Source organism: Diabrotica virgifera, chromosome 6, assembly GCF_917563875.1.
Source record: "Diabrotica virgifera virgifera chromosome 6, PGI_DIABVI_V3a".
Taxonomy (NCBI): domain Eukaryota; kingdom Metazoa; phylum Arthropoda; class Insecta; order Coleoptera; family Chrysomelidae; genus Diabrotica; species Diabrotica virgifera.
In genome coordinates, this window is record NC_065448.1 from 122,490,746 (window position 1) to 122,513,035 (window position 22,290).

The 22,290-nt window shown below is 34.5% G+C and overlaps 1 protein-coding gene across 1 annotated transcript in view; it reads right to left on the bottom strand.

The window, feature by feature from the left end:
• The window catches only part of LOC114335921 (alpha-catulin), a 251,727-nt gene that overhangs the window by 38,686 nt on the left and 190,751 nt on the right, over nucleotides 1-22,290 (bottom strand). The window contains exon 10 of the mRNA XM_050653033.1: nucleotides 22,060-22,236. Coding sequence (XP_050508990.1) covers nucleotides 22,060-22,236 — 177 coding nt within the window. The remainder of the gene's footprint in view (nucleotides 1-22,059; nucleotides 22,237-22,290) is intronic.

The following is a 22,290-nucleotide window of genomic DNA, read 5'->3' on the forward strand; positions in this document are numbered from 1 at the left end:
GATTTCAAATCAAATTCACTAAGTAAGCAGAACTTGGTAAATGTTTTAGATTCTTATGGCTTAACCGTAACTGTAAATGATTATACAAGAGTAACTGCAACTAGTAAAACTCAAATTGATTATATTGCTACAAGCATAAATCACCAACAAAAAACAATGGTTGTGGAAGGTTTTATCTCTGATCATCGTGCGCAATTGTTCCAATGTAGCATTAACACAGACAATGATGCCTATATAGGGTGAGGCAGATAACTGGCCTAGTAGAAATATCTCAAGAACTAAAGGCGACAGAATCATGAAAATTGGAATAAAGGGGTTTTGAAGGATGATCTATTAAATGAAAATATTTTCATCTCTTTGCAACTTCCGGTTATACCGGAAGTTGCTTATAGTTTCGTTTTTTTAAATGGGACACCCTGTATATTTTTACATTTTTGGATTCTCTTCGATGTCTTCTTTCTTAAAATATAAGGTTTTGTAATATTATACAGGGTATTTTAAAAGATAATTACGTTTTTTTTATTAATTTCGTAGCAATATTCACACCCTGTAGAATTGTAGTAGTTTGACATCTAAAGCTCTACTTACGTTCAAATGATTTTTAATATACTCTACTATTGTTAAGAATCATTAGTATAGCTAAATTTTTAATTTTAGTATACAGGGTTGGTCGAAACTCGGAATGAGTATTTTCTGAGTTTTCTTAAATGGAACACCCTGTATTTTTGTATTGTAGTGAAATGATATTTTATAGTACTTTTTTATTCCTTAAGCATTCCCTATACCTAACTGCTTTAATTTGTGAGTTATTGGTGATTCAAGCTAAACATTAATTGCAACAAAAAATACGTAAAATTTTATTAGGTTGGCCGTGAAAATACTCAATCCCAATTAATTTTTCAGAAATAAATACATATTAATCCAGACTGGTCCTTAAAATTACCAATAATGGTTTAGCTATCGAAATACCTACTTAGTTAAGATTGTTGGTGCGATTAACAATTAAGCACAAATTAAAGCAGTTAGGTATAGGGAATGCTTAAAAAATAAAAAAGTACCACAAAATATCATTTCATTACAATACTAAAATACAGGGTGTTCCATTTAAGAAAACTCAGAAAATACTCATTCCGAGTTTCGACCAACCCTGTATACTAAAATTAAAAATTTAGCTATACTAATGATTCTTAACAATAGTAGAGTATATTAAAAATCATTTGAACGTAAGTAGAGTTTTAGATGTCAAACTACTACAATTCTACAGGGTGTTAATTTTGCTACGAAATTAATAAAAAAACGTAATTATCTTTTAAAATACCCTGTATAATATTACAAAACCTCATGTTTTAAGAAAGAAGACATCGAAGAGAATAAAAAAATGTAAAAATATACAGGGTGTCCCATTTAAAAAAACGAAGTTATAAGCAACTTCCGGTATAACCGGAAGTTGCAAAGAGATGAACATATTTTCATTTAATAGATCATCCTTCAAAACCCCTTTATTCCAATTTTCATGATTCTGTTGCCTTTAGTTCTCGAGATATTTCTAATAGGCCCTTTATTTGCCTCACCCTGTATATTCATCCGTTCATATAGTGAAAGGAACATAAATCGTTTTGTTCAAACCCTTGGGTCAACAAATTGGTCAGAGGTATTTAATACAATTTCTGCTGAGGATAAATCATTAGCTTTTTTAAATACTATCCAAAATTACTTTCGGTCCCATTTTCCACTACTTAAATGTAAACCTAAAAAATGTACACGTTCGAATTGGTTTACGCAGGAACTGTACAATTTAAGAGATCAGCTAACACTTTTAGAAACGATCTGTCAGCAAAATAGTAATCTTAGGCCAGTCCTTCATTTGGCAAAGACAGAATATTAGATTAAATTAAAAGCAGCTAAAAGTAGTCACTTCATGAGACAGTTAAACGAATCATCAAATAAAATGAAATGTATTTGGCATTTAGTAAACTTAACAGTCGGGAAACAAAACAACTCAAAAGTACCTAGTGATAATAATAATAATTTAGCAGACAAATTTAACCACCATTTTGTTGAAATGGCTCCAAAGTTACTTGCTGCTTTGGATCCTACTAAAATAGGTGGGTTTACATCAGCATCAAAAAACCGTAATAGTTGTTCTATGTTTTTGTATCCAACTAACCCACAGGAAATAACTAGTGTAGTCGGAAATTTTAAATCCAAACACAGTTGTGGTTTTGATCAGATTTCCCTTAAGTTATTAAAACAATGCATTCACGCTTTCGCAGATTCACTGACGGATATTTGTAATGCCTCTTTTCAACAAGGAATATTTCCTAGTATGTTTAACCCTTAAGTACTAACACACCGTCTCTCAGACGGCATCGTTTGTTGAAAGTGGGATATTTCCATTCCTAGAAAAATTTGAAGGTCATCCGTTTATGACTTTTCAAGTTATGTTGTTATTTACTAGTATTGAATTCGGCAATTTGCTGCAGGTTGTTATTCGAAAGATATTTAGACTCAAAGTGTGATTTCCGTCTAATAGACGGGGTGTTAGTGTTTGTGCCCAGTTCGTCATTAAACATAATGTGCCCCAGTTCGTCAAAAAGTTCAAATAAGGGGATAAAGACTATGAGGAAACCCTTTCGAAATGACTTGATGAGGTAGAAGACGACGTAAGCGAAGTGGGATCAATTTGTGATGAAAATGTTGCCACTGACTACCATTGCTACACTGTACAAATTTTAGTGCCTGTCAGTTTTTTTTTGTTTTAATATTTTTTAAAATTTTTTTATTTTCATGTTTATTACTCTTTGTTTAACTCGATTATAAATTTTTATCAAGATTCTTTAATTTGTTTAATTTTTATCACACTTTTTTTCAGGAATAAAAAGTCGCACAGACAATCCTTCCATTCTTGTTATAATGTTTTGTATTTTAATAAATACAGAAAAACTAGATCAATTACTGTGTTTTTTAGATAAGTAATACTTTCAGTAAGTCATCGAAATATTTTTTTGCATTATAATATTTAACAAAAGAAAAATAACCAGTAAAATGTGAAACCCGTCTGTCAGGCGGTTAGTTAGTGTTTGCGCCATTGATTTAAGATGTTAGTACTTAAGGGTTAAACTATCTATTGTAATCCCTTTATTCAAAAGTGGTGATAAAGATGACCTTAACAACTACCGTCCCATAAGTCTCTTATCTGTGTTTTCAAAGATAATTGAAACTCTGGTTTATACTATAATAAACGCATTCCTATAAAAGCATAGTGTCTTGCATAATTTTCAACATGGTTTTACATCTTCTAAGTCTACAACTACAGCTCTTGCAAATTTCGTCAGCTTAGTGTTGGATGCTTTGGACAGACGAGAGAAGGCATGTGGTTTATTTCTCGATTTGTCCAAGGCTTTTGATACTTTGGATCATAATTTGTTGCTAATAAAACTTGAGGGGATTGGTATTAGTGGTGTAGTTCTAAAATGGTTTACTTCCTACCTAGAAAATAAAAGACAATAAGTAAAGATAACATCTAATGGCCTTAAATACGAATCAAACACGTTGGATATCCATTATGGTGTCCCTCAGGGTAGTGTATTGGGTCCTCTACTTTTTATAGTATATATTAATGATATAGCTTTGATAACTAATTCACTGAGTGGAGTTAACATCATAAGTTATGCGGATGATACCAACATTCTAGTCACAGCAAAATCCGATCAAAATTTGCAAAATAAAACTACACAGATACTATCCACCATCAACAGTTATTTCTTATCCAACAAACTAGTTTTAAATGAAGAGAAATCAAAGTATATGATTTTCACGTCAAATAATTTATTAAACCATCAAGCCACTATACAAGCAGCAATAGATAAAACAGACTGCACGATGTTGCTGGGGGTCCTGTTAGACAGTAATTTTAAATGGTCAAACCACATTTCTAATTTGAAATCCAGATTAAGTAGCGCATGTTATGCATTGAGAATTCTTTCACGTCTCTTTAATACATCAATATTAAAACAGTATACTTTGCCCATTTTTACTGAATAGCCAAATATGCCATTGAAGTCTGGGGTTGTACCTCTGAATTAGAGCAGATATTCGTACTTCAGAAAAGAGCTATTAGGATAATATATAAAATGAAATTTAGAGATTCTTGTAGAGGTATCTTTAGACAAAATAATATTCTTACAATTCCTGGTCTGTATATATTTTCGTGTATAATGTATTTACATTGCAAAATTTATGAATTCAATAAATTTCAATTTAACCATGTTTATTCAACAAGATTCAGAGACAATCACTTTATGCTTCCACAACATCGTTCTGTTTTGTTGGAAGGTAGCACACATTATGCAGCCATAAGTTTCTTTAACAAATTGCCAATAGATATACGAATGAATTTACATCAGCCAAACTTTCGGAGGTGTGTACATCAATACATTTGTGAGCTAGAGCCATATTCTAAAAATAACTTTTAAGTATGTTTTGTCGTATTTATTAATTTATATACTTTTAATATGTACATTATATGTCTATAATTTTGACTTGTCTCATACATGTACAACTTTGTATAATGTCGCATGTGATGAATAAATTTGACTTGACTTGACTTGGTCACAGAAGTGACCTCTTTAGTCACACAGGATACAAACAAATGGGTGGCTCTGCTAGACATCAAGAATGCCTTTAACATGGCATCATGGGAAAAAATCATATCCAAGCTGAGAGATTTGGGTGTCAGTGAGTACCTGGTCAATGTGGTTGACAGATACTTTACTGACAGATCCATAAGGTAAAAATATACCAGCATCAGGTTGTCGTAGGGTGTTTCGCAGGGATCGGTACTAGGTCCCACCTTATGGAATGTGCTGTAGAATGGGGTGCTGAGGCTACAGATGCCGAGAGGATGCACTCTTGTAGCTTATGCTGATGATCTCAAATTGGTCTTTAAGGTATTAGCCGCCACACGGTTAATCCAGCACTACTCTGTAGTAAAAGGGCAACAAGAGTTCTAGATATTTTCCCATGTAAAATCCCATAAGAAATCGCTAAGGTCCATTCTGCTCGTTTTTGTCTCGTTTTGTGGTGGAGGCGCGACGGCTCGTCGGATTGTGACGTAAAAGGTGTCGTTGGAAAGGGGAGGGGGGTAACGAATATGTTAACACAAAAAGCAATTACAAAGACATTGCCAAAACGGCAGTACGGCATATCTCCCTTTCTATTGGTCGGATTGTGACGTAAAAGGTGTCGTTGGAAAGGGGAGGGGGTAACGAATATGTTAACACAAAAAGCAATTACAAAGACATTGCCAAAACGGCAGTATGGCATATCTCCCTTTCTATTGGTCGGATTGTGACGTAAAAGGTGTCGTTGGAAAGGGGAGGGGGTAACGAATATGTTAACACAAAAAGCAATTACAAAGACATTGCCAAAACGGCAGTGCGGCATATCTCCCTTTCTGTTGGTCGGATCGTGGCGAAAGAGGGCTTAAAGAATATGGTAACACACAACGTAAACACAAAGATATTGACAAGGCGGCATCATCGCATATCTCCGTTGTTATTGGTCTAATTTTAATTATTAAAACATTAAATAAATGAGGAGGGGGTTGTGGATATGCTGAGACAAAACCAAGTACGGCATAATTGCTAAAAGAGCACTCTATCGTATCTTCGTTGCATTGGACCTATTTTGACATTTGAGGTATCAAATTAAGGGGGATGGGATTTCGTCTATTATAGTTCTTCATATCGACAGACAAATTGCCTTATCATGCCCCTACCGGCTACAACCTTTAACTATGCCCAAGCCATCTAGCACCTATATGTCATCGTAAAAGAGTCTTTAGATTATCGCTTCTCTCTCTCTCTCTCTCTCTCTCTCTCTCTCTCTCTCTCTCTCTCTCTCTCTCTCTCTCTCTCTCTCTAAACAATTCATGAAAGATACAGGCGAGGTGTCGCTGAAAACGATATGACATACAGCTACGTATGAAGTATTACTAGAAATAGAATATGATTAATCCAAGAGGGTATCCCATTCTTACAATATGACCAAACCTAAAAACATCCATTAAAATATTAAAAGTCTAATATACAATATTCTTTTTTGTGATTTAGTTAACGAGCACAGTCTTACAGTATGGCCAAACCATTTCGCGCTTAATGAAACTTATTGTTTTTTTAAATACTGGATGGTGTAGTTTACAATGACAATATATAAAGAGAAACTTTTGTTATATTTCATTAGTCAATCATAATGTGTCTTGACGATTGTACGCCTGAGATGAGCAATTTTTATGTAAGATTATCAACTTTTGGTAGCTGGAAGGGAAATAAACCTGCAATAGAGTTAGCAGCTTGTGGACTTTACTATCTACAAACAGAAGATATTGTTAGGTGCTTCAACTGTGGTATAGAAATTTACAAGTGGAAACCAGATGACAATATTCTTGAAGATCATAGAAAGTTTAGTCCTAGGTGCAAATGTATAGAAAAAATACAACATATTTTCTTTCAAAACAACAGCAGCACAGTGATCGAGAAGAATCAAAATATTCAGCTACATGATAGCAATATTAAATTTCTATTCCTGAATATATTACTTGTTTTAGTTCACATCATTATCTTTTTTATACTTGAAGCTTCACGTTCTTAACATTGGTTCATACACATACGTTATATACTTGATTAATTTTATCTAAAAGGACTGAATCAACCTCGACCCCCCAACAAAGATGAAGAAAGCAGCAAAAAAGGTTACGTTTAACGAAGATTTAAATAAAATATATGTTATCTATGAGCCGGAAAGTGACTACAATTTTGAATTTCTGAACCGAATGCGATTCCAAGATCGTATACATGTAACTTCCATAGATATTAATCCTGTATTAGATGTGGCCCATAGAAAGATTGTATATAATAAAATGAATTTAGAAATAAAGAAATGTTAAAAAATAAACTTGTTTCATTGATCCACCCACTTATGCGTTCATAAAAAACCTAAATTAGGGTAACATAAATTTATTAATATTTCATGTATATGTGACCAATTTAGCAATTTTATGTGACAGTCATCACAACGTAATTGATCATCCAAAATCCTCTAATTTGAGAGCCCATACATCGATTTTCGCTTATCCGTACAAAAGATGCATGTTACAGTGGCATAACAACTATTGCGTGACGATGGCTCGACACAATGAAGAAGAATGGACAAATCCAAAAGAAGAGGAAGAAAAAGAATTGACAGCAACATGACAAACGAAGAGACGAAGAAGAATTCACAAACGAAAAGAAGAAAAAGTGACAAATCGAAAAGAGGAAGAAGAAGAATTGATAGAAACATGACAAACGAAAAGAAGAATTAACAAACGAAAAGAAGAAGTGACAATGGCTCAACGCAATGAAGAAGAATTGACAAATCGAAAAGAAGAATTGACGGCAACATGACAAACGTAAAGAAGAATTGACAAACGAAAAGAAGAAGAAAAAGTAACATTAGCTCAACACAATGAAGAAAACTTGATAAATCGAAAAGAAAAGAACAATTGACAACAACATAACAAACGAAAAGAAGAAGAATTGACATCAGCATGACAAACGAAAAGAATAAGACGTGACAATAGCTCAACACAATGAAGAATAATTGACAAATCGACAAGAAGAAGAAGAAGAGGACGTAACAAACGAAAAGAGGAAGAAGAATTGACAGCAGCATGACAAACGAAAAGAAAAAGAAGAATTGACAACATGACAAACGAAAAGAGGAAGAAGAATTGATAAATCGAAAAGAAGAAGAAGTTGACGTGACAAACGAAAAGAAGAAGAAGAATTGACAACAACATGACAAACGAAAAGAGGAAGAAGAATTGATAAATCGAAAAGAAGAAGAACAATTAACAACAACATGACAAACGTAAAAAAGAAGAAGAATTGACACACCGAAAAGAAGAAGAATTGACAGATGGCTTGACACAAAGAAGAAGAAGAAATTAAATACGATTTCATTATTCTAGCTACATTCCACATCTAATACTAGTATTAAATAGAATTTCTTTAGTCACACAAAACGAATGTGTCAGCGGAAGCAATATCATATTACACCTGTAACATGATAATGCAGAATTAGTAAGAATGTAGGGCAATGACCGCAAAAAAGCAACGATTATATTTTTGCAACATCGCCAGAAACACCTGGCAAATTTCTAAAATTCACATGTCGTCTAATATTGCATTTTAACCTGACGACGACGGTGCAAAATTAGTAACAATGTATAATATGGCAATGACCGCAAAAAAAGCATCGATTTTATTTTTTAGTATACGATTTCATTATTATGATACAGCACATTCCACAATACGTGTTAAAAACGGAAATTAAAACCGCAAATTGTAGAAATAATATGCAAATGCCGTTTTAAAAAATCCTGCAAGTACATGTAAATTATAATGCATCGGCAAAGTAACCTACTATATAAATAGAAATCGGAGGATAGTCAGTTCATTGAGTTTCTGACAAGTATAAAGTGTAATATTTGTGTATAACCAATTGTGTCCGAGCTATAGTTAGCATCTGAACCTTTCGTTAGTAAGTTCGCAGTGCAGTGATAAATATTGAATCAAGGTAAGCGATTTTTGTTGTTCATTTGGTAAACATTTTTATGTATATTATTTACTGTGTACTTGTGTTTCATATTTTAAATATTTTTTAAATAAGTTCTTGTGTTAGTATTATGTACTTGTGGTTGTTTTAAGTATTTTTAACATAATTACGTGTAAAAAAATTTACGTATACTCTGCTTTAATAATTTTGACTTCTCTTTCTCTCTCCTCATTTTTGTGTGCAGGCCTTCTATGTACCTGTGTTTCTTTTATCTATGTAGTTTTAAAATAATTACGTCCAAAGAATTTCCCGTCTGCTCTGATTTAATAATTGTGGATTACTGTTTTCTATTTCTCTCTGTTTATGTATGAATAGTTTTCTACCAATTGGCAATCTTAGTGCTGCATTGGGTTAGTATATAAAAACACTATGCGTTTTTTTATTTTTCATACTAGTAGATTGTAATAATTAAAGCTATTAATACAAGTTAATAATTAAAAACTATACGTCCTAGCCGATTTACTTTATCATTTTCATCCATAGATCTAACGGCATAACGGTTAAACGATAGTGCCTTATATTCTACGCCTGTGCGCTGTTTAAATTGTTGGCTGATTGTTCATTACTATTACGAAGTTTTTACCATTTTTTCTGCGCATTTTCAAATCGGCTTCGATGATGTGGTTGTTCATTTTTAAAGAAAGGTTTGATAATTTTATTAAATTTATCCTGGAATACCTGTGACTTCTAATATTTTTCATAATTGAGGCCGTTACAGCCAGTTAGGATAGGTGATGTCATAGCTCCTTTTAAAGGTAGTGACGTGACGTAAATTCTATAATATTTTATTTGTTAAAAATTAATACGTACAAAACACAGAACTTTAGTATATTCATTCCTGAAGGTCGGATATGTTATCTGTTATTAAGATGAACTTAAATTCTGAAGTTTTTTCTTGGTTGTTCTAAAATTTCTTGTTTTCTTGAAGTATGTGTCTTATGGTGGCTCCTGCCTTCTGTGCCACCCTGGATACTTAGGGGTGGTTACCCCGAAGATGAGGGTTGATGTAGTAAATATAGTTCGTTGTTAAGTCATTTATTTACACGTTAACTATATCACAGAAAATAACTGGTGGTATATTATTTACTTGAAATCGATGTTACCCCGTCGAATCTCAACTGCTAATTGATTTATCTGTTCTCGTAAAAATATAATTAAAGTCGGTTATTGTTTATTTACTGTTTTGGTAAGCCGAGGTGACCGTGATTTAAAGTGCTGACTGTTAATAAACACCCACTGAATATTATTGCAACTCGACCTTGTATCAAATACTAGCATGCAAAACTAGGTTACTCGTATTTATTAAACAAACATTACCACGGGCATTTAATTATTAAAAGGTTTATTTGTAATATGATGTTTATTGAGATGCTGTGTATCCCAATTCATCTTCCCCTTCCCCCGAAAATTTTCTGACTACGGAAAAGGAAGAAAATTTTTCTAATAGTACCACTAATTACTTGCTGCGTTTTACGAAGTACAATATATACATTTTTCCTATAAATACTAATTAGATACAAAAAATAAAAGTGAAAATGTTCGTTATCTAGACTGTTCCCGTTTCACTTGTCACTCACGGTGTTCTCGGATTGTAAGCATATAGTCTATTCTTATGTATTTCCTTGATTTTATTGTTTTCCGATCTGATCTTACAATTAACATTATTTACCTCTGTTATTGTGAAAGGGCCTACATAAAGACTATCAAACTTACCATTCTCTTCCCTTTTTACCAGGACTAGGTCTCCTATTTTAAATTGTTGTGGTGTTGCTTTGAGCTTATTCTTTTCTTGTCGCTCTTTTTTGTGCTTTAGTAAGAAGGTTCTAGCTCTCTCGTGTGCGCTTTGTAGTTTGTAACGTAACTCATTGTAGTAAGCATCTATATTGTAACATGGTTGAACCTCCTGTGTAAGGTCTTCTGGTAGGTTAACCTTCCTGCCATATAATAGTTCAAACGGTGTGTAGCCATGGTACGCGTTAGGGGTTGTATTGTAGCAGTATGTGAACATCCTGCAACACACATCCCAATTTTCTCTGTCTTCATCTATGAATGCTCTTACGTACTCGTTTAATGTTCTGTGTAGTTTTTCGCAACTTCCAATGGACTGTGGATGGTATGCCGTTGAGAAGTTGTGCTCTATTTTTAATAGCTTTGTTAATTCCTGCATTACTTCATTTTTATATTCTGTGCTTTGGTCTGTTCTTATTTGCTTCATGAGTCCGTATGTTGGTATGAAATGATCAAAAATTTCTCGGGCTATTGTATCTGCTTCTTTATTGCATACGGGTATGCTGACCGCGTATTTAGTAAGTTCACATAACATTGTTATACAGTATCTATTACCTTCGTTACTTTTAGTGAATGGACCTATCGTATCTATATATACTATGTCCCATGGTTTGGAAGAAGTGTCCGATATCACGAATTCTTCGACATGTGTTTTTTTCGGTTTATTAATTTGACATTTATGACATTGTTTAACGTATTTTCTTACGTCTTTTTCCAAATTTTTCCATCTAAATCTTGCTTTTAGCTTCTTTATGAGTCTGTTATTTCCTACGTGTCCTCCAAACATCGGATGATTGTGATATTCTTCTATTAGCCTGTGTTTTTCTTTGTCTTCTTCTATTGTTTCTGGTACTTCACATATGTATATTTCAACATTCTTTAATATTTTGTTTCCTTGTTTAATAAATTCCTCAATTGTGCACACTTTAAAAATAATATCGTTTACGTATACTTTTACTTTACGTACTGCATTCTCTACCGCCAGCTTATCAAGCTGTGCCAACATTTGGTTTAAATCGAAATGATTGAATCCTGTGGCTATGCTCTTGCTGCACTTTATTTTGTTTTTGACCCTAATGCTCAGCCTTGGTGAGATTAGTTCTGCTCCAAAAGACAAAATTGGTAGTCTATGCGCCTCTAAATTATTTAGTACCTTTCTTACTGTCTGTTTGTGGGCTTCTGGCTGTAGTGCGAGTTCGCTTTCTGCCTTCGTTTGCCTTGCTTCCTTCTTATTTTCTCTTGCTTGAGCTCGTGTTATAGCTAATATATGGGTATTGTCTATGTAGAGGTTCTTTAGTTGATGTAATGTTATTCTTGAAAGACTATCTGCATAGTTATTTTTCCCTGTTATGTATTCTATTTCGAAATCGTATTCCTCTAAATCTAATCTGATTCTTGTAAGTTTCGAAGTTGGTTCTTTCATTGCAAATAAATGTGTTAGTGGTTTATGATCCGTTTTTACTAAAAATGTTGGTGCTCCATATAAATAACATTTGAAATGATTAATTCCCCAATGAATCGCTAGTAATTCCTTAACGATTATAGGTTTATTACATTCTCCTTTATTAAAACTTCTTGATGCGTATGCTAGAGGTAGGTCTATTCCGTTATAATCTTGACTTAAAATTGCTGAACAACTCTCGTTGGATGCGTCTATTGTTAGGATGAATTGTTTATTGAAATCTGGATATTTTAGGATCGGTGGCTTCATCAGAGATGATTTAAGCTTATTGAATGCTTTTTCACATTCTTCTGACCAAAAAAATTCTACTCCTTTTCTTGATAATCTGTTGAGTGGTCTGCATATTTCAGCAAAATTTTGAATAAAACGTCTATAATAGTTACAAAATGCTACGAATCTTTTTGTTTCTTCCGCTGTCTTAGGTGTCGGGTATTGTTCAATCGTTGCATATTTTGCTTTGTCTGGTGATACTCCTTCCTGAGAAAGATCATGTTCTAAATATGTTACTTCTCTTCTAAAAAATTGACATTTTCCTGGGTTAAGTTTCAAATTGAATTTTCGACATGTCTCAAATGTCTTTTTCAGGTTGTCTAGGTGATGTTTTTCAGATATTCCTATCACTACTATATCGTCCATGTAAAAAAATGCTTTGTCTGGTGTTAATCCCGAAAATGCTATTGACATCATCCTTGAAAAGCTATTTGGGCTTACATTTAATCCAAAAGGTAATCTGGTAAATTGAAATGCTCCATTTTCTGTGCTAAACGATGTGTATTTTCTCGATGATTTTTCTAATGGTATCTGGTGAAAACCTGACATTAAGTCTATAACTGAAAACCATTTTGCTCTTCCTAGTTGATCTAGTATCGAGTCTATCCTTGGTAAAGGAAATTTGTCTGTGACTATTTTCTTGTTCAGTTGTCTAAAATCTATGCATAATCTCCATGCTTTATTTCCATCTATCGCCTTTTTCGGTACCAGTACTACTGGGCTGTTGTATTCTGATGTAGACGGTTCTATTATTCCTTGGTCTCTCAGTTTTTGCACTTGCCGGTTTAATTCCTCTGTTTGTGCATGAGGTGTCCTATAGTTTTTAATGTATACCGGAGTTTGGTCTTTAACTCTCAGTTTCTGCTCGTAGAAGTTATTACATGTTAGCATGTCGTGCCTTAGGGCGAATATATCTGAATAATCTTCACATAAAGATACTAACTTATCGCGTATGTATTCTGGAATGTCTAACTTCAATGATTCCCGTAATTCCTTTTTCCTATCCTTGCTGTCGTTGATCAGTCTATATATGTTGAATAATTTAATGTCTAATGTTTTGATTTCGTTTGTCTCTACTTTTACTGTTTCGTAGGTTGTGTTCAAAATTTTGATGTACGGATTATTACTTGAAATAATTGCTCTCGCTATGAATATTCCTGGTTGTATTTCTTGTTGTTCCACTATCCTGTCGTTCTTCAGCGTTTGAAAAATTTTTACGATTCTGTTAATTTCACATCTGGGCGGTATTATTATCGTGTCATTATCTATATTATCCAAAATGTTTGTACTAATGTAACAGTCGTTGTCCTCTTTAATGTGCATTTTAAGGTTAGCATAGTCTAGTATGCATTGAAAATTTGAAATGAAGTCTCTCCCAATGATTCCGTCGGTTGGAATAGGAAAGCTAGGTTCCACTAATTGAAAGATATGCTCAAATCGAGATCCTTTTACTTCTAGTGTTGTTTCAACTTCTCCCATTGTTTGTAATTCTCCTTTAGTTACTCCTTTTATTTTCGCTTTTGTGTTTGGTTTCACATGTTCCTTCATAAAATCTTGTGAACATTTCAGTATTGAAATATCAGCTCCTGTGTCTATGATAAAGGTATTTGTGTTTTCTAGGATTCCTGTTTTCATTCGAACAAAATTCGTTAGGTTTAAGTCGAAGTTGTAAATATTATATTCCACTTCTGACTGTGTACTTTCCTTGTTTCGTTCATTCAAAACCCCAACTGCCGGTTTTCTGTTTCCTCTTGGCTGTCTTCTAACTCAAGTAGCCTTACGTTTCTGTTTCGTCCTCCTCTCTGGTTTCCTCTGTACGTTTGGTTGTTGAATTGTCTATATCCTCTGTTGGAATAATTCCGTTGGTTTCCTGTTTCTTCTCCTTCGTTCCGTTGTCCGAAGTTATTTCTTCTTCCTCTGTCGTATTTGTTGAGGTATCTTCTTCGGTATTGCTGTTGTCCTCTCCTATTTTCATAATTCGTCCTATAATTGAACACTCTTCCCTGTGTGTTTTCCTCTGTCGTATCAATCGATAAAAATTTAGATACTACTTTCTGCGGTGTTGTGAAATTACCTGCCTCCAGTATTAACTTTGCTATATCCGTATTAACGTTTCGCTTCATTGTTGCTACAACTGTTTCCGTTGTGTATTTTTTCGCTAGCTCCAATGGCATTCCTTCCGCTATGTATGCTACTTTCAACTGTTCCGCTAATTCCTCTACTTCGGATGCGTACACTGCTGCATCTTTGTTTCCTTGCCTTTTCTTTGTTAACTTGTCTATTATCGTTTTCGGATTGTCACCTCTTAATTCTTTCTTCAGTGCCGCTGCTATAAGTGGGATCGTATCCTCTGTAGTTATCAGATTTCTATCCTTATTAGTCAATCTTGTTTTTATTAATGTTATTGCTGTTTCTTCATGTCCTTCTGCTATTTTTCCAAGTAACTCTAATGCGTCTAAAAATGGTTGTAATTTCCCTGCGCTTCCATCAAACTCGTTGGGCAATACCTTGCTTGCAATATTCAAAAATTCGTTGATTGTCGGAGCCATGTTTAATATTGTTATCTCTTGTTTTATGTCGCTTTTTCCCTCTTTTATTTCCTCGTCAATTTTTTCCTCTATCTCCTCGTCACTTTTTTCCTCTTCTACTTCTTCGTCGCTTTGTTCTTCCTCTATTTCCTTGTCGATTAGTTGATGTATTGAACTTGGAACTACTGTCCTTAAGTTTACAGCTTGAAATGAGCGTATAACTTTGTCTCTTATTTTTCCGAAATATTTGTTGCACGCTTCTCTTTGTTTGTTCGATAGCGCTTCCCAATTTTTCTTCGTTAAATGTGTGAATTTGTTATACAATTTAATTAGCTGTGTCGTTACTTCTTCTTGTATATCCTTAGATTTAGGTACTTTCTTCTTCAAGACCCTTCTACTTTGTCTTGTTACTTCTTGCGTAATCTCCTCAACTATTTTGATGAAATCTTCCCAAGTAACTTTGTTGCTACTCATTTATTCATAATTTTCTTATTCCTGTACCCGTAACGAACGCATAAATTTGACAGTCTTACGAGGTATAGTAAATATATATGAAAAATATTATGTCAAAAATAGTAAAAATATAGTAAATTGCCATAAAAATCAGTATATCACTCAATATAAATCACCATTAAAAAGGGGTCTACTGCTTAGCCAATACAAATGTAATAAAAATCAGTAGTCAAATAATAAATGGATAAAAATCAGCAAAGATAAAATATGTTGGTAAATATATAAAAAATCATATAAAAATCAGTATCAAATAAAATGTATCATTACGTCCTATAATAACTAATATCAGGGTTAAAAAAAATTCTGTATATTTTGATAAATATTGGTATCATAAGGAAATTAAAATAGAATAATTAAGTAAAAATAGGTAAAACTTAAAAGGTAATGTGCGTCTTAAATGATAATTACGTTAATATTACTTTATACTTTATATTTTATATTATACGAATCAGGAAATGCCATAAAAATAGATAATATGGACTCACCACTTTTACACGTCAATGTTCGCTGTAGATCTCGCCAGTCCACGATGAATGTTCCTTTTGAGGTTCCTTCTGTGGGCCTTCCATAATAACCACGCCAATCTAAGAATCAGAACAGCCGTAATTATGTAAAGCAGCACCTTCAGCTCCGTATCGGGTTTGACGTCCTTATTCTTGACGATAAAGTTGCTGTTCACTACTCCATTCTCCTGGAGTTCATCCTTGGACGACTTTCCTCCCATCCTTGTTCCAGTTTACCAGTCCTGAGTTCTTCCCTGATCTTGGATCGCCATATGGTGGCTCCTGCCTTCTGTGCCACCCTGGATACTTAGGGGTGGTTACCCCGAAGATGAGGGTTGATGTAGTAAATATAGTTCGTTGTTAAGTCATTTATTTACACGTTAACTATATCACAGAAAATAACTGGTGGTATATTATTTACTTGAAATCGATGTTACCCCGTCGAATCTCAACTGCTAATTGATTTATCTGTTCTCGTAAAAATATAATTAAAGTCGGTTATTGTTTATTTACTGTTTTGGTAAGCCGAGGTGACCGTGATTTAAAGTGCTGACTGTTAATAAACACCCACTGAATATTATTGCAACTCGACCTTGTATCAAATACTAGCATGCAAAACTAGGTCACTCGTATTTATTAAACAAACATTACCACGGGCATTTAATTATTAAAAGGTTTATTTGTAATATGATGTTTATTAAGATGCTGTGTATCCCAATTCAGTCTGTTATTAGTCAATAATATCTATAATTTCTTCTATAATTTCAGCTGCTTCTTTTCCGGTTAAAGCGTCGGCTTTTGAAAGAATTTCAAGGCCCGTCACAAAGCCTGTGTTCTTCTTCTTTTTCGTTGATACATTGGCTTAATAATTTTTTCGTATTTTGCTGTGTGAGATTGGTGACGTAGACGTCCACGGTCATCTTTATGCACTCCGGATCCGTCTAGAAGAGTTTTGTAAATTTTTTGATCGGCTAGAGTGTATTGTGTAGGTTCCTTTGAGAAAATCAGGTCGTACAGGCCGGGTGTAGCTTTAAAAATGTGTGAATCCATTTTAATGCTATCTTTACCGAACTGAATGGTGTGATTTCCAAACTCCCATTCACCCGTCTCCCAGTTATACTTGGGGCCAAAGATCTGGTCAGTATTCCCTAAATCTTGCGTATATGTTTCTAAATAAGGGCTGTACGATGTTTGTATATGTAGAGGTTCGTCGTCACTGGTCTGTGGATGTTGATTAATTTGTGAGTCATCTTCGTTGAGATCTGGTTTAGGAACATTTTCATTCACATAATTGCTTATTTCTTTAAGAGGCGTAGTTATTGGCTTAAACGTTGTCTGTAGAACCTCTTTCTCATCAGCTTGCATTATTCTAAGAGCTTTGTACTTTTCTCTCACTATTGCCGCAAGTTTGTTTACTTGAACCGCTCTATTTGAAGACAAATTAACAAATGACTTCTCGACTTGTAACTGCTTGTATTTATACCTCTGTGACCTTCTGTTAGCGTGTCTCTGTAGACGTCTATACGTCTCAGGTAACCCTCTGTGATCGCCTGTATCTTCTGTTAGCGTGTATCTGATGACGTCTGTACGTCCCTGTGGTCGTCTGTGCCTTCTGTAAGCGTGTCTGTGATGACGTCTGTATGTCTCCGATACCCCTCTGTGGTCGTTTATGCCTTCTGCTAGCATGTCTCTGATGACGTCTGTACGTCTAAGGTACCCCCTCTGTACTTCTGAGGTACTGCAGTTAGTAATGAAAGTGGTGGGGAATAATCAAGATTTTTAGGTGTTTACATTTAAAATTTTCTATTTATACTTATTGTAAAGTGTTTGTAATACTTGCTGTATGGGTATTATGTTGGTAGTACTGATACTTTCCATGTATCTCTCGTAGCCTGAGTAGGGAAACATGTAACCAAGTTTAGTAAATGTCTTAAATGCAGCACTTTTACATTGATTCTTATGGAACAACAAGCACAAATCTACACAATTCAGGGGCCTTTTAAGCATAACCTAATACCATTCAGTTTTCCGTCCGACTAGAAGAATATTTAATAGGATCCTGGACACTCCACATAAAAGCATGGAAAACTTTAAATCCACCTTGGACAGTAGAGTCCTGTGATGGACATTTAAGTCAACCTTGGACAAAAATTCAATACACATTAAATGAGTCAATTTTCTGTTAAACATGATAGAGTCTAGCGTGGACTGAGCTATTCTAATAAAGTTTTAAGGATTATCGCATTAAAAAAGTGTTTTTACGTTACGAAATAAAACACCAAGATGTTCGTATTATTTATTTGAAAAATTATAATAGTTCTAGTAATTTTAAAATTGTTTCTCTTTGCAGTTCTGCCTTTTTATTTAAACCTATATTCATTAGTTCACTAATTATTTTACGTTTCTGAAGCATTTTTTCCTTGTATGATTTTCGTATCGCCATCCCACGTTCAGTTTTGTAAAATTTTCTTCTTTTTTCATTTGCTTCAACTTTTTTTCTAATACCTTCCTCTCCTCTTTAACACTTGTAGGTTGATTTTACGTGTAGTTCATGCTCTGATGTATATTTTTCTAAATTGCTAACGCCTCTGCTCGCTAGGGTAGAAATTTCATTGCGTATACTTGCACAGAATTTTCCTCTCGAATGTAACCATTCTGATTTAAATACTCTTCTCTCGTAATGGGAGTGAGGTTTACCTAAAAGTCCATCCCCATCTTGACGAAGGGGTTTTTGACCATCAGCGCAGGCAATGTATCTCAAAACACCAACACAATGATCCAAACAAATAATTTTTCTAAATGTAGTTTTTTAATGTAGTTTTTTCCCTGCACGTTGTATTTTCTTCTTGTAAGCCAACATTGTAGATCCATTTGTAAAGTGAATTAATGAATGGAGATGTTCGTGTGCAGTACTTCCGTCGTCTGCTACTAAATGACAACGGCAAATGAAATACCATTTTACATTAGGAGCACATGCTAGAAGAGAAAAGTCACTCTCATTTAAGAGTAAATGATACCATTCTCTCGGTGACTCTTCGTAGTTCTTTGCCATACCGCTGGCGAAAGAGCTTTGATGTTGTTGACACTCAAAAGAGCCAGATAGTCACTTTTTGACAATTCTGACATATTTTAACTGGATACTTAATAACGAAGAACCGAACTCTCAAATCTGTCTCACTAGACTAAAAGAGTCCTTACGAAGTCGTTAAGATTATATGCCAGTACAGCTCCCCCACCCTAATTGTTTATTTCACGCATGCGCCATTAACATGGTCAAAGTTCAAAATATTGTTGTCTAGACTTGCAACTAACCAAGTTATCCAAAAATTTTGGCTTGCAGCAACTAAATCGCAACTCTACTTTAGGCTAGATCAGGGTAGCAGAGCGTCGCGCGTCATTCACATCCTACGTCAAATGTCACGTTCTGCGTCGAATGTCACGTCATTCACGTCACGTCATTCACGTCCTACGACGTGAATGACGTGGCATTCGACGAATGACGTAACATTTGACGTAAAATGTCACATTCTGCGTTACAAGGCAGGACACGTCAAATGTCACATTCTGCGTTACAACGCAGGACACGTCAAATGTCACGTGAAAGACGTGTGACGCTCTGCTACCCTGATCTAACCTAAAGTAGAGTTGCGATTTAGTTGCTGCAAGCCAAAATTTTTAGATAACTTGGTTAGTTGCAAGTCTAGACAACAATATTTTGAACTTTGACCGTGTTAATGGCGCATGCGTGAAATAAACAATTAGGGTGGGGGAAGCTGTACTGGCATATAATCTTAACGACTTCGTAAGGACTCTTTTAGTCTAGTGAGACAGATTTGAGAGTTCGGTTCTTCGTTATTAAGTATCCAGTTAAAATATGTCAGAATTGTCAAAAAGTGACTATCTGGCTCTTTTGAGTGTCAACGACATCAAAGCTCTTTCGCCAGCGGATATGGCAAAGGACTACGAAGAGTCACCGAGAGAATGGTATCATTTACTCTTAAATGAGAGTGACTTCTCTTCTAGCATGTGCTCCTAATGTAAAATGGTAATCCATTTGCCGTTGTCATTTAGTAGCAGACGACGGAAGTACTGCACACGAACATCTCCATTCATTAATTCACTTTACAAATGGATCTACAATGTTGGCTTACAAGAAGAAAATACAACGTGCAGGGAAAAAACTACATCCAAAAACTACATTTAGAAAAATTATTTGTTTGGATCATTGTGTTGGTGTTTTGAGATACATTGCCTACGCTGATGGTCAAAAACCCCTTCGTCGAGATGGGGATGGACTTTTAGGTAAACCTCACTCCCATTACGAGAGAAGAGTATTTAAATCAGAATGGTTACATTCGAGAGGAAAATTCTGTGCAATTATACGCAATGAAATTTCTACCCTAGCGAGCAGAGGCGTTAGCAATTTAGAAAAATATACATCAGAGCATGAACTACACGTAAAATCAACCTGCAAGTGTGAAAGAGGAGAGGAAGGTATTAGAAAAAAAGTTGAAGCAAATGAAAAAAGAAGAAAATTTTACAAAACTGAACGTGGGATGGAGATACGAAAATCATACAAGGAAAAAATGCTTCAGAAACGTAAAATAATTAGTGAACTAATGAATATAGGTTTAAATAAAAAGGCAGAACGGCAAAGAGAAACAATTTTAAAATTACTAGAACTATTATAATTTTTCAAATAAATAATACGAACATCTTGGTGTTTTATTTCGTAACGTAAAAACACTTTTTTAATGCGATAATCCTTAAAACTTTATTAGAATAGCTCAGTCCACGCTAGACTCTATCATGTATAACAGAAAATTGACTCATTTAATGTGTATTGAATTTTTGTCCAAGGTTGACTTAAATGTCCATCATAGGACTCTACTGTCCAAGGTGGACTTAAGGTTTTCCATGCTTTTATATGGAGTGTCCAGGATCCTATATGTTCTTTGTAAAGAGCAATGTATGATTAAAGAGAGATCCATGTATAGTAGTACTCAATCAGAGAAGATTAGATCGAGGATGTTTGTTGTCTACGATGACAGATAGGTGTTGGATGGTTTGGACATAGTTAAAGGTTGCAGCCGGTAGGGGGCATGATTAGGCGATTTGTTTGACTAGACGAAGAACTGTAATAGACGACATCTAATTCCACATTAATTTGATATCTCACACGTTAAAATAGGTCCACTAGCAACGAAGATATGATAGGGTGCTCTTTTGGTAATGTTGTGATGTTTATTTTTGTCTCATCATAATCGTTATCCCCTCCCCTTTCCAACAAGTCCTCACACGTCACGATCCGACGAGCAGTTGCGCCTCCACCACAAAACGAGACAAAAATGACCAGAATGGACCTTAGCGATTTCTTATGGGATTTTACATGGGAAAATATCTAGAACTCTTGTTGCCCTTTTACTCTCTGTCATACTACGCTAGAAGTGTCATACTACGCTAGGAGACGCCAGTGTGTCTTGCTCCGTGACATTGTGTGTGTTTTGTATTTTATTGGCACTGGTTTTCACAACCAACTGGATAGTCAATTTCATAATGATTTTTTAGACTATAACTTATCACTAACTCAGGGGAGTAATGTGTAGTGTGTGTGTTAAGTAAGTGACTTGTTACTTTGCAAAGAGAGCGGTCTCTCCGGTGATTACCGATCCCACAAGGATCTCCGTGATATTAGATGTCTAATAAAGATTTTCCATACGGCTGCCTGCCAGAATTGAATGAATACTTTCTTAGGCTCTTACTGGAGTCTGGCAATACGACAATTAATAAAAACCTAAATGACAAATAAAATGTTGCTCCTTACTGAGCTACATACAAAGTGTTTTAAAAACTATTTGTCCCGGTACTTCAAAAATATTTGACAGATAATTGTCATGCTTGGCAGGAAGTGTAGGTAATATACACTGTACACCCTACTAAATTATATTAAATAAACCTTTCTAGCTACTACCATAGGCGTAATAGAGGGAAAAGTGAATGGTTAATCCTTCAGAAATTCTACGCCACTAATGGAATTGATATTTTAGCGTAATTTTTAGATTCTCCAATATTTTCTTTGTATATAACTTATTTTATATTCGTAACCATATTTTTTTACATTATCCATACTCCAAAATACCCGCTGGAAGACTGATTAAAGCAACCTTGATGTCAGTGTTTAGCACAGCTCAACTTTTCAATTGTATTTTGTAAACTTTAAAAAATTAACATATCTGATAAAAACTATGTATTTTAGTTATATCCATTCTAATGCAAAAATGTTTTCTTACATTTCCAAACTAAATAACATTCAAATATTTTTTAATTAATTGCTTACCTGATAACTAAACTGCCTTATGACTTTGTACAGCCTGTTGGCCTCTTCAGCAAAATATTCAGCTTGTGTAAACAAATCCTGGGTGGTTTTTAATTCTCCTTCACCTTTTGTAAACTGGTACATAGAAAAGGCCATGGCTGACATATTTTTCGCCCTCTTCACAATGTCATTGTTTTCCTAAAAGTGAATAGTAATTATGACTAACTACACGTTTTATTAATTACTAATTAT